At 33.2% G+C, this 16,753-nt stretch overlaps 1 protein-coding gene across 1 annotated transcript in view; it reads left to right on the top strand.

Moving 5' to 3' along the window:
- The window catches only part of Hr4 (nuclear hormone receptor 4), a 236,092-nt gene that overhangs the window by 70,940 nt on the left and 148,399 nt on the right, over nucleotides 1-16,753 (top strand). Inside the window, exon 2 of the mRNA XM_074177114.1 lies at nucleotides 3,162-3,186. Within this exon, the coding sequence (XP_074033215.1) occupies nucleotides 3,165-3,186 (22 nt within the window). The 5' untranslated portion in view covers nucleotides 3,162-3,164. The remainder of the gene's footprint in view (nucleotides 1-3,161; nucleotides 3,187-16,753) is intronic.

Raw genomic sequence — 16,753 nt, 5'->3', positions numbered from 1 at the left:
ACAGGTTTTGAAATGGATATAGGATATAATGACAGAAAATTCAGATTTGAAAAAGTTATCGAAAGTATTTCACAAACCAAATGATCAACGGCAGACCTTATTCAGTGAGAGCCTTGCCTGAAGCTCATAAACAAATTATAAACGCTTTAATGTTCATCTCATCGAAATAGTGCATTATCTTCAGAAAGAAACACTGGACGTTGAAATCAATTTGTTTACTTCAGTTTGTAATTTTATTATCAACCTCAGGAATGAACTTGAGAGTTTGTACGGGAACCTCTGGCGTGAAATGATTCTATTGAAAACACTTTGATAACACCAGAACAAAAATTACGGTCTAAGTTAGCGTTTCGCTAACCAAGTTAGCGTTCTCACGAGATCATTATGACTAACTTTGTTTCACTACTATGTTAGTGTTTTTATATGCTAGTGGCCTAAATACTACACCGAATTCAAGCCTACTTCGTTTGCTGTACAAATACTCGATTTTTAAATACGTGTATTTCCATATTTCCGGTGTAGTTAGGTAATATTTACAGGTAATAGTTGGGCTACTAGTACATAAAAACACTAACATAGTAGTAAAAAAAAGTTAGTCTCCTGGGGAAGCTAACTTGGTTTGCAAAACGCGCTTCGAGAGACCGTAATTTTTGTTCTGGTGTTGGGAAAGTGTTTTCAAAGACTCAAGAATGAATTTTATCACTTCGAATCGTTCGCTAAAGGACCTACCTGAAAGAACAAGACGTATAAACTTATGCCAATTTATTAGAACATAGGCTTTTTGCCGGAGTCATTATTAAAGAACAAATTCGCGCTGGTAGGTCATGGTTGAATGGAACCTGAAATACCAATTAAACGTTGCGTCTGCTACTGCGGCAGACATCATCAGTGGAATGTGAGTTCACTGAGGGAATGAAATTTATATCTTGGAGTCTCAGCAACGACTGACTTAGTTCTGTGTCATTAGTCCAACTGAATGGAAAAAAGATATTCGAAATCTTCCTTTCCATAATTGATACCATGACCGTTAATCTGAAGCAGCATTTAACTTCGCAAGACTATCTTCAATGTTTCAATTTATTTATTCGTTTGAAAACTCGTAACTCGTGGAAAAAAGTTACAAAGAATTTCCTGAAATCTATTATGAAGACGTAAACGAAAATGAATTAGAAATGGAATGTGCGAATTTAACAAGATGCTTGAAAGTTGTTCAAAGTGAGAATGAAGAAAGTGATAGTATATTGGAAATATATCATATTTTGAAAGAAATCAAAACTGAAAACACATTTCTAAATTCAGAATCGAGAATCTTTTTGAGCAAGATAGTAACTAATTGCAGAAAAATACACTTCTTCTACAAATTGAAAATAATGAAGAATGACTTCAAGAAAAATTGTGAATGCTCAAAAACTTGGATTTCAAAGAAGTGATTAACGATTTTGTCCATCTTTAAGTGGATGTGAATTATATTACATTATTGATACTTCTAGTGTGGTTGTAAATAAATAATAAATCTGGAACTTTAATTTATCTATTTTTTTTGTGGTAGCGTGAAATGGACTGCTCACAAGTTAATTAAATCATATCTGTAAGGCAGAATTCAACGAGTTCTTGTTGACGTCACTGTGAGTGAACCACGTAAAATAGAGCAAGGTGTCACTCAAAAATCTATACTCGGACCACTGTTCTTCATCATTTATGCAAATAACTTGTTTCACTATTTTCAACAAAGTTCATCAGTACACGTGGTAACATTTGCGGATGATACAAATTTCCTATAAACAGGGAAAGACTCGGCAACTTTATCAGATATTACTGGAAAGGTATACCAGCAAATTCTAACATGGGCAAGTAAAAATCACCTGAAACTCGATATAACTAAAACTGTGCTGATGACATTTACTATGGTTACGAATGAGACCGAGATTTTCAATATATATGAGGATGATGATTTTCATGTAGAATCCTCTAAAAAACTAAATTATCAGGCATCACAGTTGATTACAGACTCACCTGGACACCACATATCGACTCACTTTGTGAAAAACTACGTAAAAATTGTTATGCGTTGAGATTCTTGTCTAACTACTGTAATGCTGAAATCTTGTTGAGATTTATGCCACTATTCATTGTCATTTGCGATACGGGGTTTTGAATTGGAGTACGGGATCGTCCGTGGAAAGGATTTTCATATTACAAAAGTCGGCAGTTCGAATAATTGCTAAACTTGGATGAAGAGAGTCATGCAGGAGCTCTTTCAAAAACCTGAAACTTCTTACGGTTGTTGGGATATATGTTTATGAATTATGTATTTTTGTTTATAATAACAAATCAAGTTTTTTATCGAACAAGCAAACTCATGATTATCCAACTCGCTCTGGAAATTTGCTAGTACCTCGATCATATCTAACAGCCCTCTACCAGAAAAGCCATCTTTATCTCGGACCGAAAATTTTCAACAAATTAGACGTAAATATAAAGGCAGCCCCTAATATAAATATTTTTAAATCAACTTTTTTTATTGAAAAAAATTGCTACTCCTTGGAAGAATTTTATCGATGATTTTATCCCTCTCCATGTTATTTGTGTTTCTTGTTCATTTGGCAAATCATTTGTAAATACCTACCTATAGTTTTTTTCTTTTTTTTAAGCTTACATTTTCCTTGTTATTGTATATTGGAAGATATGTTTTTTCATCTTTTTTTCCATTGTACCTTTCAACAAGTGAAATATTTGATAATAAATAATAAATAAATAAAAACATAAACCCAATTAATATACTGTACGCAGGGCTTCCAATAGATTGGAGACTGTCCTAGAGGTAAGGGTGGATATGGTGAAACTGTTGAGATTATCGAGGTTGGATCACTGGTTATTTTCCACCCCTTGATTTATTCTTCAATTTCACTGGCAACTCATAATATTTATTTAATAGTTAGACTCTTTTGTTTCTGGAAACAAACTCAACATTTACAGTTACTACGTTATCACTTCATGTCATTTTGTAAGTTAAGAAGGAGTTTTCACCAAAAATTACATGTTTATTTAATACATTCCAATGAAAAACTTCGTTTATTCTTTATTTATACTAAGGAGACTTTAAAAAATCGAATCTACTGAATATCGTTGATCAAATTTTATTACAAAGTTGTTTTTTCCAGGTTATGGGAGAAGCACAAACTTCAGGTAAGATAATAACTAGGTGAATAGGTTCAAGTGGGACGTCCATTGGAGATTCTTTACATTTCAAATCATCGAATAAAGATGAAAGTTAATACATCTATCAAAAATTGAAGGATTCATCGAAATTGTCGTAATGAGCTTTTTCATTCAAAAATTAATATTTTCTTAGCCCGTTTAAAGATGTTTTAATTGTCTGAAGAAATATTATGTTACTGTTAAAATTAATTCAGTTATAATAACATAATCAGCAGGAACGTTGTTTGAATCACTGAAAAGACTGTCATTGAATGAACAATGTATTAAAATACGTTTTATGTCGTATCTAGAATATATAACATATATGTGCTAGAGAAAAAAAACAAATACAGTTAAGCAGTACATTGACCATCATTAGTGATATTACAAGCTTACTCTCTTAGAATGTCTTCGAAACTTTCAATCAATTATTAGATGGCAGAATAATTGCGGTATTATATATTTGAATCTGAATCACTTTAATTGTGGCCTTCAATTACTATATTATTTTTTGAATTTTAATAAGACTATTCTTTATATCATGTTTGTATCTCTCATATACATTTACGTCACCACAAGTTGTTTTTTTATTTTACTTGTGATCTATTTGAAATGTTTGTTGGTTGTTCATATGTTTGTATAGCTCAAACATTATTGTTTTGTAATTATTTTTACATAAAATTGGTTAAATGAACCATCTACCTGAATTTCATTAGTTCGGACTTCCATTGTCTAATTTGAAATAAATTGATTTAAAATCCCTAAAAGAATCTGTGAAAAATAAAAAAGAGTATCCGAAAAATAACAATTATATTAAGCAAAAAAACTGAAATTACAATGAAATAAAACCTCTAATCAAGCTGAACATGACCAACTCCCGCCAAACGGTCATCTTCCGCTAAAACCGATGAAGCGAAGAGTGGGAAGAGGGGATAGGTGAAAGCACTCGAATGACCTATAAATAGTCAGATCTCGGAGGAATAACTCCAGTAATCACCCCAAGACAATTTTGGATACTTATAATCGAAACGTCGTACAGCAACTTGGTTTGGAATTTTTAATTTTCATTTCTTGTTAATAATTTTTTCATTTTCATCTCGTGTTAGTAGTTCAATTTTTTAATTTTTTGTTGTAGCTTGTATATTATTTCATTGTAATTTATGTTTTTTTGCTAGATATAATTGTTATTTTTCAGATAATCTCATTTAATTTTTTACAGATTCTTTCAGGGATTTCAAACCAATTTATATCAAATTAGACAAACCACGTAACATTGTCAACCCCCTTTCAAAAAAACTATCTATCTATTGGGAACCTCATAGTGAAAATTTCTCACACTAATTTTTTTTTGTTATTTTGATAGTGTCCAGTAGAAAAATACTGATAGAATTTAAATTTGTCTTGATATGCGAAGTGAATGCGTGTTTTCTGGGGGAGCATCTGTTAACTACAGAACACCTAGAATCAAATTAGTTACGAGTCAATATGTATATTAGTTTTGTAAATATCACATCAATTTCTTTTCTAAATTCACCCTGATAATGAAGCACCTCACTGCCATTTTCATTCAATCTTCGAATATCGTCCTAAAATTTACGTATGCAATTCCACCAATTTTGTTGTAAGTCTGTTTTCCAGAAGCTGATCATGTTTGCACTTGAATGTAATTTTTTCGAGTGAAATCATGAGTCACGCCATCACTTTACAGATTGATACTACGAAAACTTACAAGGCACTACCTATTTCATTTGTGAGGAATATAAAAATTACTTGCGGAGAGATGCGAACTTTGACTTTTACAAAAACTGCGTCTAATACTATGACGATTGTTCACTGTTTTTTGTGGCAATGAAATCATTCATTGTTTCCATTTCCTCGTAGATTGAGCTGGCCAGGCCCTTTCCCCGAACCACTCCTCACAGTGATCACTGGGTCCGAGAACCATTTGCTCTGAGCAGACGCAATGAGAATTATAACCTTCTGCATTTGCCCGGCCAAGATTTTTGCCTCCTTGCCATCAACTCAATATTCTATTCGCTTTTTCTCCTCCTTTCGGACGATATTTGTCTCACCCGGAGCTGAAAACAACACGACGAGTATCTCCTTGCTGGTCGATTAGAACTATATCGAGCTTATTGGCTTTCATGAGCCTGAAGGTGGAAAATGAACAGTTCCGATGAATTTAGCACTTCTCATTCCCCACAACGGATTCAGTATCATCTGAAGTGTCTTGTCAATACCGTAAAAGTGCCCTAGGTGGTAATAAAGCACTCTTAGGGCCGCGTTATGTCTATGGATCTAGGTTGAGACGCTGTACATGCTGACAGCAAGTTCATTAGGGTTTCAGACGCCTTGGTGTAGACCCTGCACCTGGTATTGTAACGTGATGGGTATACACATCACGTTACAACGATAGACTAAGCTGTTGAAGACACCATCCTGGCAGGTCATGATGAACCCCTCAGTTTCCGACTTCAGCCCACTCGACCAGAGAAAAGTGGAGGTCAGATTTTATGATAACCCGAGCTCTTGTTAAATGGCTCCAACTGGGTGGCTGAAATCTGATCACCCAGCTCAGTGTCGAAAACTAAAGTCTCTCTCCAAACTCAAAAGTTAACAGCCTCCCTGTTGATGGGGAAAGTACAACCGTGAAACGGAAGATTTGGAACGTAAACTCCCATGAAGATGCATCCTTTTTCGAATCTTCACGTCGAGGTGAAACAGCTCCTCCGCTTCACTATTCCAAATGAATAGAGAAAGATACTTGAAGAAAAACGCGCAAAAACTTATATTCATATGTAAATTGTATATTTATATTAGTGATTTTTTTTCGAAATCTAAATTTTCTCATCTTCAAAGCGATAATTTTTACCACTCAAAAAAGTGTGTTATTTTCGGAACGTATTTTTTGAAAATATTGTTGTAAATCATGCCCGAAAGAAAATAACGCCGGCCGCCAGTGGTAGCCATAAACCAAAGGTGACATAGCTAAGGGCGCGCGAATGTTACCTGCCGCTCTAGAAGCAGCGAGAATAATGCTACCGATTTCGATGGAACATCAGGGAAATTTCTACTGCATTCGATTACGATATATAAACGCTAGCCAGGAGCGAAGTGATCTAGTAAGGCGATAGACATTCAAATAATATTTGAAGTTTAAGTTGAAGTATTTCTTGTATTTAAAGTGTAATAAAGTTAAGTTTGATTTTTCAGTGTAGTCAATTATTGGTCAACCCACGGGTAAAAACGTAACAATATTTTTGCGAATTTTCATGATATCGATTTATTACCAACATGTGCTTGAAGCTGACAAAAACAAATATTTCAATAAAGACTATCCTACCTCAATCAGGAACCGAGAGTTTTTTTCAAAAATCTTCATTTATGAACTCAACGGAAAACTTGCATAATGTTCAAACTCTACTGATTAATGATTTTCTCAAGGTAATAATGACATAAGTATCATTGATTTTTCAACTAGTTATAAAGGTGCCAGCAGAGATTGAATTTAATATAAGTAAAACGTAAACAAAGGTTGAATGAATCATTTATTTGAATGTGGAATCATATGTGTAATTAAGAATAGGTTTCTTTCTATACTAACGTAGATAAAGTACATTGGAAGCTGCGTGCAATGTTTCGAGAAAACATTTAGAAAACTGTTATCGTGCAGATATTTTATTACTTCTGAACCGTGCTTATGGGGCGGTCGAAACCGCCCCATCAAATCAAAATTACCACTGGTAATTTTAATTTGTAATATCTCTGCAAAGTTAAAAAAGATTAAATTGGGTCGGTGGTGAAGCTTTTTCCTTCGAGTTTTTGAAAGTACCTCTATGCATGAAAGTACGCCAATGAGGATGATAGTGTTCCATGTAAGTGAAATTTAATCGTAACTAGTTCATATATTATATTATGTAGCGTTGCTATGAATGATACCTGTTTCAATTCTATAACGAATGTTGGGAAAAAGTGATTTTTGTATAATTGAATGTTCATATTGAAGCAATTGTTTCGAAAGTACGTTTTCTTTCATGTAATTCAATGTTCACGTGAAAGTAGTTGTTTCGGCTTATTTTTCTTTTTGTTTTCACCTGAAAGTAACTTCTACTCATGATCTACGCATTTTTGTAAAGCGTTTATTTTGAACTTAATCGCTTCCCTCCTTTCTTCGAAAGTTTCCTATAGTTTTTGCATGAAGGTGAGAGGTAGAAAGCCAAAATAGTTTCTATAATGACAGGGTTATATCATTTCTGTCAAAAACATTTTCCAAAACTAGTAATGCTACATACGATGATGAAACAATCATTCGTCTACAGTGTGTGCGATTTCAAACCGCAACACCCTGTTATTTTGGCACCCATGAAACAAATATCCAAATACGTTGACAGATATGAATTATTTTCATTTTCAAGGCTTACTATGACTGGCAAAATGGGTCGAAATTTCGGGAAGGACCATTAGGCATTTTTTTATCGGAAAAGTGGATACCCCATTCGATTTGGGCATATTTTGAACATCTTGATTCCAAGTTTCAGCCAAATATCTCCTACAGGGTGTTAGTTAAATAATGACAAATCTCCAAATCCATGATTTTTCAACTGACCCTGTATGAAAGTCTGTGAACTTTACAGAAGAGATGAAGCAACCACTCAATGAAATAATACTTCGCATACTCAGCTACGAAGTTACATAGGTTGTAATCGTTTCATGGAGTTTTAATTAAAATCAACAAAAATAAAATAAATGATGAATGGAACAGTTTTTTTGATATTGAAGTTTTTGAAGAATCCTGCTTCAAGCTCTATACATTTTTCATAACGTCGTCTCAAATTCTGACAGGCCTTACTCAATTGACCTGGTGTTATTTCACCACACTTTTGCCGCATACTCTCCTTCAATTCGTTCAAATTTCGTTTTCTATTTCTATAAACATTTTTTTTCAAATATCCCCACAGAAAAAAATCAATGTAGTCAGGTCTGGTGTCTGAGGGGACCAACAAACAAAAGGACTGTTCCTTCAAATCCCCCTTAAAATTTTTCATCAAGATATTGCCGCACAGCAATCACATTGTGAATGGAGGCATCGTCTAGCTGAAATATAAAATTACTGCGTTCTTCAATGCTCAGTTCTTCCATGAAATCCAAGAATTTAGTTGTCCAAAAATTATACAGTCCTCCACCGTTTAGTGTGTTTTCAAAAAAACAATGCACAATGCATTCATCATCCAGTGTCGCCTTATCGGTGAGGAGAATATTGCCCAGACAGTTATTATTATTCAAATATTCACCTTGGCAGAATAAACACAATTCCAACATTTGTTTCTCATCGCCTCTTTCTAGCGTGTGTATGACTTTCGGTTTGAAGCAAATAACTTTTTTTTTTCAAACATATATGTATTTTAGATATACTGACATGTAAATCTCGTGAAATCTGCCGCAAGGTATTTTTTGGGTTTTCTTCATACTTCTATTGAATAACCTATTGATGGTGAAGACGGTTGTATGGTGGATATGTTCACGAGCTGGATGGCTTCAGTTGAATTCCTTTGCGGTCTCCCTCGTTGGTCAAGGGTTATCACTAACTAAACGCACAATCTCAATTCTCTTCATCAAATACTCGTGGAAGGCGTTCAAAGATACATAACTGTCAAAATTATAACAATGAAAAAAGAGACAAATAAATTTCAGAGCCTGCTATGAAAAACAGTGCCTGGCTTATTGATCTAATCATGAATATGCCGTATGAAGTGAAATGATGAGGATTTTGCGAAAATCTGTCACTGTGTTGAGACAAATGTTAGAAAAAAAAAATATAAATGGATATTTTTACATTCGTTGATTGACTATTTATTATACCAAAAAGTCAAACGATTTGAATGAAAAATTTTCAATTTTTTATTTTTGGTTGAACTAGGGACATGTCTATCTGTACCTGTTGCGATGATAAAACTTTGTATTTGAATATTTCACGTGTTTCTCATTTCAATGACTATTTTACCTTTCCTTTGAAGTGTATAGTTTGTTATACAGGGTCAGTCAAAAAATCATGAATTTGGGAATTTGTCATCATATAACTAACGCACAGTATAAGATATTGAGCTGAAACTTGGTATATATGAGTTTGAAATATTCCCAAATCGAATAGGTTATCCACTTTTCCGATAAAAAATGCCTAATGGCCCTTCATCAAATTTCAATCCATTAAACAGGTCATAGGTAGTAGGCCTTGAAAACAAGAAAAACCCATATCTATCAACATCTTTGGATAGAGCTTGTCAAGCTCAAAATCGGTTCATGGGTTCCAAAAAGTGTTGCAGTTTGAAATCGCACACACTGTATAAGTCGAAGGGTGAGAAACGTTTTTTGACACCTATAAACCAGATGTAATCCCATTTATTCAGACCTTTTTTCCATAGATGAGTGAAACTTTGATACTAAAAATTATGTCACTATCATTCATTACTATTCAAATATAGTAAATGTCCACTCGCAAAAACCAGTGAATAACAAGTTTCCATGTGGAACCGACTTCATTGTGTGACTCGAGAATCCTTATCTATTTGTAGTGGTAAGCGCCATTTTGATATTCACCGGCTCATATTATCGTATATCTGCCAATATAGGACGAAGTTTTCTTATCAACATGCATTTTTGTTGCATCGCCAATGTTGACACGCTATCATATCAGTAGATATTCAAATTACTCCATTTACTGCAGCTAGATATTTGATTAGTCTATATCTAAAGCTGTAGCGTTCGAGGGGAAAGGAATTACTAAAATTAGAAAACCATTCCGTTATTTTTCTAATATTCAATAATTGACTGATATTATACAAAACATTTTTTCATATATCAAGTGAAGTTCAGAATAAACTCTTTACAAAAATGTGAAAGTAGTTGTTTCGTGAGGGCTTTTTGTTCCAGTCCATATGTGGAAGTAACTTCTATGCATGATCTACACATCTTTTTGCAGAGTTCATTTCAGACTCGATTGCTTTTTGCTTTCTTTTGTGAGTTTTCCACATTTTTCGTATAGAGAAGGAGAAGTAGAAAGCCAAACAGCTTCTTTCCTAAAAACTAATCTCTCCCAAAAATATACCCCTTCCAATTCAAAAGAGAATCCAATGGCTGGAATTGAATCAAATAAACGTATGAATGTATTTATGTATTGTCATCGTGACACGAGTAGATGTATCCCATCCGTGACATAAAGTCATAATGTTATGAAAGAAATGTGTGTTTCATTTTGTAATGTTGTCCAGAACAGTGCTGATGGTATAATGAGTAATTTTGATCGAAAATAGTGTCTGTGCGTTTTTCAATGAAAAAATTATCGATTCTATACTAGTTACTAGAAAAGTACTTGTTGCTTTTTGAATCTTATATAACAGATATACTTTTATAAAAGACAATAATCAATGTATCTTTTTTCTTAGACCAATTTACAGAAGTCCAGACAGGAGGGCTTGACTTCTGCAAATTGGTCTAAGAAACGCCCTTCGTGGTGTTAGCCAGGGAAGTAGTTGTTTTCTGTCAGTCTAATAACCTATAGTGTAGGTAGTTGAGACTGGTCTGAACGAATTGTTCCTTTAGATGATTTGATTTATAGCCAGTATTCAAGTATGCCCACTGACTATATGTGAAATGGAAATTATGTTGGCATTTTTACATGATTTCTGAAATTTCTATTTTCGAATGAAGTTTTTTGAGTTGATTTTTTATATTTTTCGAATATGGAAATAATATAAACATACAGTGCGGACATAAATAGCCCTCCCCCCATCATAACTGATCATAACAGAACAATATATCAAGGTCAGACAAAGAATTAGTAAACAAACTTCGTTATTGTCTGGAAGTGATGGTGAATATTTCAGATATTCATTGAGAAAAACTGGAGTGAGTTTTGAATACATTTTTCTTGGAATTATGATATTTATCATTTGTTTGCAGATCCTTGAAATGAATTGATAACAACTAATTATTCAGGAGTATCTGAGCCGATTTTTGGAAATGAAAAAATATTGGAATTAGAATTGAAATACCTATTAAACGATATATAAGACCCCCCTTTCCATTTGAAACAGAAAAATGTGGATGGCGCTTTCTCATCAACGAGAAATGCAACACTATTGTCCCTCATCAAGAAGTACTTAAAATGATATCTTTCCTAATTAAATTTGTTCCACTTTGATATATCCCTAGTTGAAAAAGGGGGTTGATCCAAATGTGGATGCCTATAATTTTCAAAATTTCATGGATTATAAATCGTTTCAAAATTATTATTGGAATGTAACGCTTGAGTGAATTTCAATATTAATCGATTCACTCTTTTCAAGATGAACTAATTCTCTCAACTTTGTTTGCGGGCATATACAGTTCTCATATGTGCAATCTTTTGGTCTGAATCTCTCAAGATGGAGTTCATTGATGCAAGTGAACTTATAAGTAATCATGTTTCTTTTATATCTACATCCTTATATTTTGAATGTATACATACCAAGACAACGAAGCCATTTTTCGGAGTTAGCCAGAAGCATTTCGGGATATACATTCCCTTGAAATTCGTTTTTAATTCAAAATATATTCCCTTTCCTCTACCACGTATTATGGTGTGACTATTATTCCTTCTTTTCATTAAAAAAATGTTGTATACGAATGTTATTTCTCTACTATGGATATATTATTCTAGTCTACAAGAAATAAAAATTAATATTTCAAAAGACCTTGATCGAATATCTTTACGGCTTCAATGCCATAAAATGACTCTGAATTCACCGAAATCTTCATATATGTTCATATCAAAAAGGTCTATATGAAAGATCTAATTAAATTCAATAATGAAAATATTGAATACTCTCTTAGTGCTAAATGTCTTGGTCATATTCTGGAAGAAAAAGTATTACGGAGAAAACACATTAAAACAATAAAAAAAATAGCTCCCATAATTGGAATTTTATTCAAAATAATTGATTTACTTTTTATTTATATATTGCAAAATTCAGTATCTTATATCAGTATGGGGAATGGCAACAAATTCCTTATTGAGAACAAAATTAAGGTGTATATACATGTTGAACTAGAAGGAGTCCACAGTCAACTTGTATAAACCAAAAATACTATTAGATTTGTCACCCTTACATAAATTCAAATTATGTATACCTTCACTCATTTGGCCAAAAATAAGCTCAAACATTCAAATTTGATTTTCAAAATCATGGTGACCAACACAACCATTTGTCAAGATATTCAGGCAATCTGAAATTAATGAATATGAAAAGAAATATTGGGCAAAATTAGATTTATTATAAACGTATAATATTTTACAATGAGCTACCGAATACTTTAAAAAAATTCAATAAACAAAAATTTCGGATGAATTTAAAAAAATATTTATTGTTTGTATAGATATATTATCTGATGAGTACATTTATGTTCATGTTGATAATAATATTCAAACATATATGTATGTAAATATATATGTGTGTATATGTATGTATATTTATTTTTTTTCAAGTTTCTTATTTTGTGTGCCCTGGTCGTACTTAGTTATGTTATAGTTGGTTTTTTAAATTATTTTTTTCCCTGCTATAAACATTATATGTTTTTTGGGAAAATTAACTGTTGTTATTATTATTATTATTACCCTTCTGTTGGTCCTACATTTCCTACCTCATTTGGCATCAGTTAAAAAAATGACGTTATTTTCGACTAAGCTCATTTTGCCACAAAAGATGTATTTTTGCCGAAAACAACTTCAAATTATTTTTGTGGTGTTGATTTCTCAAAACTGGTGATTTCCTATTTTACAGTGTTCTCAAAGATGTCTTGCCGAATGCAACAGATAAAGATACGCAATACTCATACACTCGTTCCAATTTGTCTTTGTGCGTAACATGAAGATGCTTATCCATTGACAACCAAACATACCAAACCACCACCATCTGTCGGTTTTTAGCCATCCTATTGAAAAATTGTTGATTACGCACGACGATTAGTTATATTTAAAACGAATCACCCTGAATAACTTTTGGTACAATGATTTTCAGGAAAAGTAAAAAAATACGTCAACAATAGTATACAGGGGGGCACATTCTGACATATATCGTATATAACTTATAGTCTGAAGCTTATGGTTCGGGAGCGACAAATTATTAGAGTTAAAAACGAACCACCCTGAATAACTTTTGAATCAATGATTTGTAGGAAAAATATAAAAACGGGTCAACAATTATACAGAAGGCCACATTTTGAAATATCCGTTCTAGAGACGAATATGGAAGCAATAAATCAAAAAATAGATTTTTTATTAATTATTGAATCCAAATCTGACGACTGGACAGTGAGGAGAAAAAAATGTTGCACAGTTAATGTTCAAAAACTATTCCACCAACTTCCATAAAATGGTACAAACGAGCTGCCATTGCCGCCCTCATATGGTTGAGAGCCTCGGGAGTTATTTATCTGCAGTGCCTCATGATATTCTTTCTCAAATCTTCTAATGTGGTTGATTCTATTTCAAATACTTTAGACTCCAAATGACCGCCTATAAAGAAATCTACAGGAGTGAGATCCGGAGGACTTGGTGGCCATTCACTAATCAAATTAACATCGATAAAAAAAGGTCCTGTGATGTGGTCACCTGAAATTCTTGCCCATACATTCAGTTTTTGAGGACGTTGGGTATGAACTTGACGGTATAAATGAGGATTCGTATCTCTCCAATATCGACAATATCGACTATTTAAACTAAACGTACATTCACCTAAAAAACAAATTTCTACAATAAATTCACATGCTGCAAGTTGATACGTTCAGTGAGACTTTCACAAAACTCGATACGTCTATCGAAATCATCTTTGTTCAATTCATGAACTAGTCTAATCTTATATGGATGAAATTTGTACTTATGAAGGATCCTTAAAACATTTGTACGACTGATTCCTGATTCTCGAGATAACTTAGAAAGAGATTGCTGATTTTACATTAGTCCAACGTGCCCTGAAACTGCAGTACAAATAGCTTCATCGTTGATAACTCCTGAACGGTTATGCTTTTTATTGTTAACAGATCAAGTTTCTATAAATTTATTCAATAATTCCGAAACGTATTTGTGTCGTACATTTTTTCCTGGATGATTATCATTGAATATACGGGCAGCAGCTCTAGCACTATTTCCATTCTGGTAGTACAAACTCACTATTTCAATCCGTTGAAATCTGTTCATCATGAAACATCTGATAATGCAAAACAATTGATTCATTCATAAAAATGATGACATGCTCTGGGGGTGCGACAGGGAAAGTTCGATCAAATGAGAATATGTTGAGGTGTTTTTTTATTTTTCCTGGATATCATTGTTGCAAAAGTTATTCAGGGTGACTCGTTTTCAACTCAAATAATTTATAGCTCCCGAACCATAAGCTTCAGACCATATGTTTTAATCTTCGTTGAAATCTGCTCATCATGGAGCATCTGATAATGCGAAACAATATAGGATGATCCATTTGAAAAAATTGGTGAGATGCTCTGGGGGTCCGATAGGGGAAGTAACATCAAATGTGAATATGTCAAAATGTGTCCCCCTGTATACTATGGTTGACGTGTTTTTTAATTTTTCCTGTGAATCATTGTACCAAAAGTTATTCAGGGTGGCTCGTTTTAAATGGAATGCACTGTATGTTGCATGTGACGTCGTTTCATACCTTGTTCGGTACGAATGATTGATACGATCAAAAATCGAAATGCTTCCGGAAGGGATCCGTGTCATCTCCCAACGACCCGAACAAGTAGGTACAGCGTTACGTTACGGGTTGTTGGACCACATGGATGAGCTCCTTTAAGTGTTATGTTACGAATCATTTGTTAGAAATGGATACATCTTGAAAGACCAGGATTTATTAAATATGCTCTCGTCTACAGCTATTGATCAAGAAATTCATCGTATTAGGAAAATCATTTAAGTCAGGAAAGATGCAAGAATTGTACTCTGGAGTACATACACTACAGGGTTGGTTTATCAGAGAATAACTCCGTCAACCACCATTTGCAAAAATATATCTGTGTCAATAAGCGTAAATATTTTTTTCTAAAAATACCCTAAAATTACCATGTGATGTAATGATTCGCTTGACCAATTCGAATATACCTCCACAAGAAATTGTCCAGGATTATATGACATTCATCTCAAACTGTCACGTAAAAGTATATGTTAACTTCTTAGCATTATTTTAGTTTCGTTAAAATTGGCGAAGTCGCAGGTAATCGGACAGATTTGAGGTACATGTATTTTAAAAACCCTCTTTCCTTGTTAGATTTCAATGAAATTGTGACTCGAAGTCCTCTGTGATTTTTGGGAAAAAAAGTTTTTGGCTTTCTACTACTCCATCTTGATACAAAAAAATGTGGGAATCTTTCAAAGAAAGGAAGTTATCAATTTGAAAATAAGTAACTCTATACAAGGATGTGTAGATCATGCAAAGAAGCAACTTTCAGACACAAACTGGAAGAAAGCCCTCCTGAAACAGCTACTTTCATATAAACATTGAATTACACAAATTGTGTGTATTTTCTATAATGTTATTCAGATTGCTACTGAAGATCCTTAAGGCAAGTGTCTTACGGGGAAACATCGGTGTCTACCAGTGAGGATGACAGTGTTCCATGTAAGTGCAATTTGTTACCATTCATTTAAAGTAGAACGCCTGTGAATGATATCTGATTTTATTCTGTAACGAATATTTGGAATACAAACTGAGTAGAGAAAAAAAAGTATCTTCTGTATAATTCAGTGTTCATATAAAAGTATTTGTTTCGAAAGATTTTTTCTTTCGTGTAATTCAATGTTTATATGAAAGTAGCTGTTTCAGGAGGGCTTTCTTTCAGTTTATGTCTGAAAGTTGCTTATTTGCATGATCTACACAACCATGTATAGAGTTACTTATTTTCAAATTGATTACTTCCTTTCTTTGAAAGATTCACACATTTTTTTGTATTAAGATGGAGTAGTAGGAAGCCAAAAACTTTATTTCCCAAAAATTAATCACTTCCAAAAATATAACCCATTCAATTCCTCTGTGATATTTTTTAAAAACCTGATATAACTTTCAGATATCACATCTGGTCTCTATACGAAGAATAATCTATTTTTTTGAGTATAAATGATCACCCCTAGTATCATGTAATGTTTCTGGATCCTTTTTGGTAATATCAAATATATTTCTTGAGGAAATAATCCTAATAATGATTTTCTCAACGAATAACTGAAAACGCTTATGAGAATTAACTTTATTAGAAACAACACAAAACTTGGAGATTTCAATTCTGCCTCAAGAGGGATATAATTTTATAATTCGGAAGTGAAATAATTCTCAGAAAATAAATTTTGCGATGTTAATGAAAATGAAGACTTTAAATCGAAACCTTCCAAACATTCTTAAAAATCATCATCAGTGTTTGAAAAATTTTTCAACTTTCATTTTTCATATCAGTTCTATTCCATAAATGAATACAATGCTATTCTGGGCAATGCACAGTTCGACAGAAAACCACT

The sequence above is a fragment of the Leptinotarsa decemlineata genome, unplaced genomic scaffold (assembly GCF_025532065.1).
Source record: "Leptinotarsa decemlineata unplaced genomic scaffold, Ldec_3_MD MMD2_tig00002159_RagTag_RagTag, whole genome shotgun sequence".
Taxonomy (NCBI): Eukaryota; Metazoa; Arthropoda; class Insecta; order Coleoptera; family Chrysomelidae; genus Leptinotarsa; species Leptinotarsa decemlineata.
The sequence above is the reverse complement of the archived record's forward strand: the minus strand, read 5'-3'. Positions and strand labels throughout refer to the sequence as shown.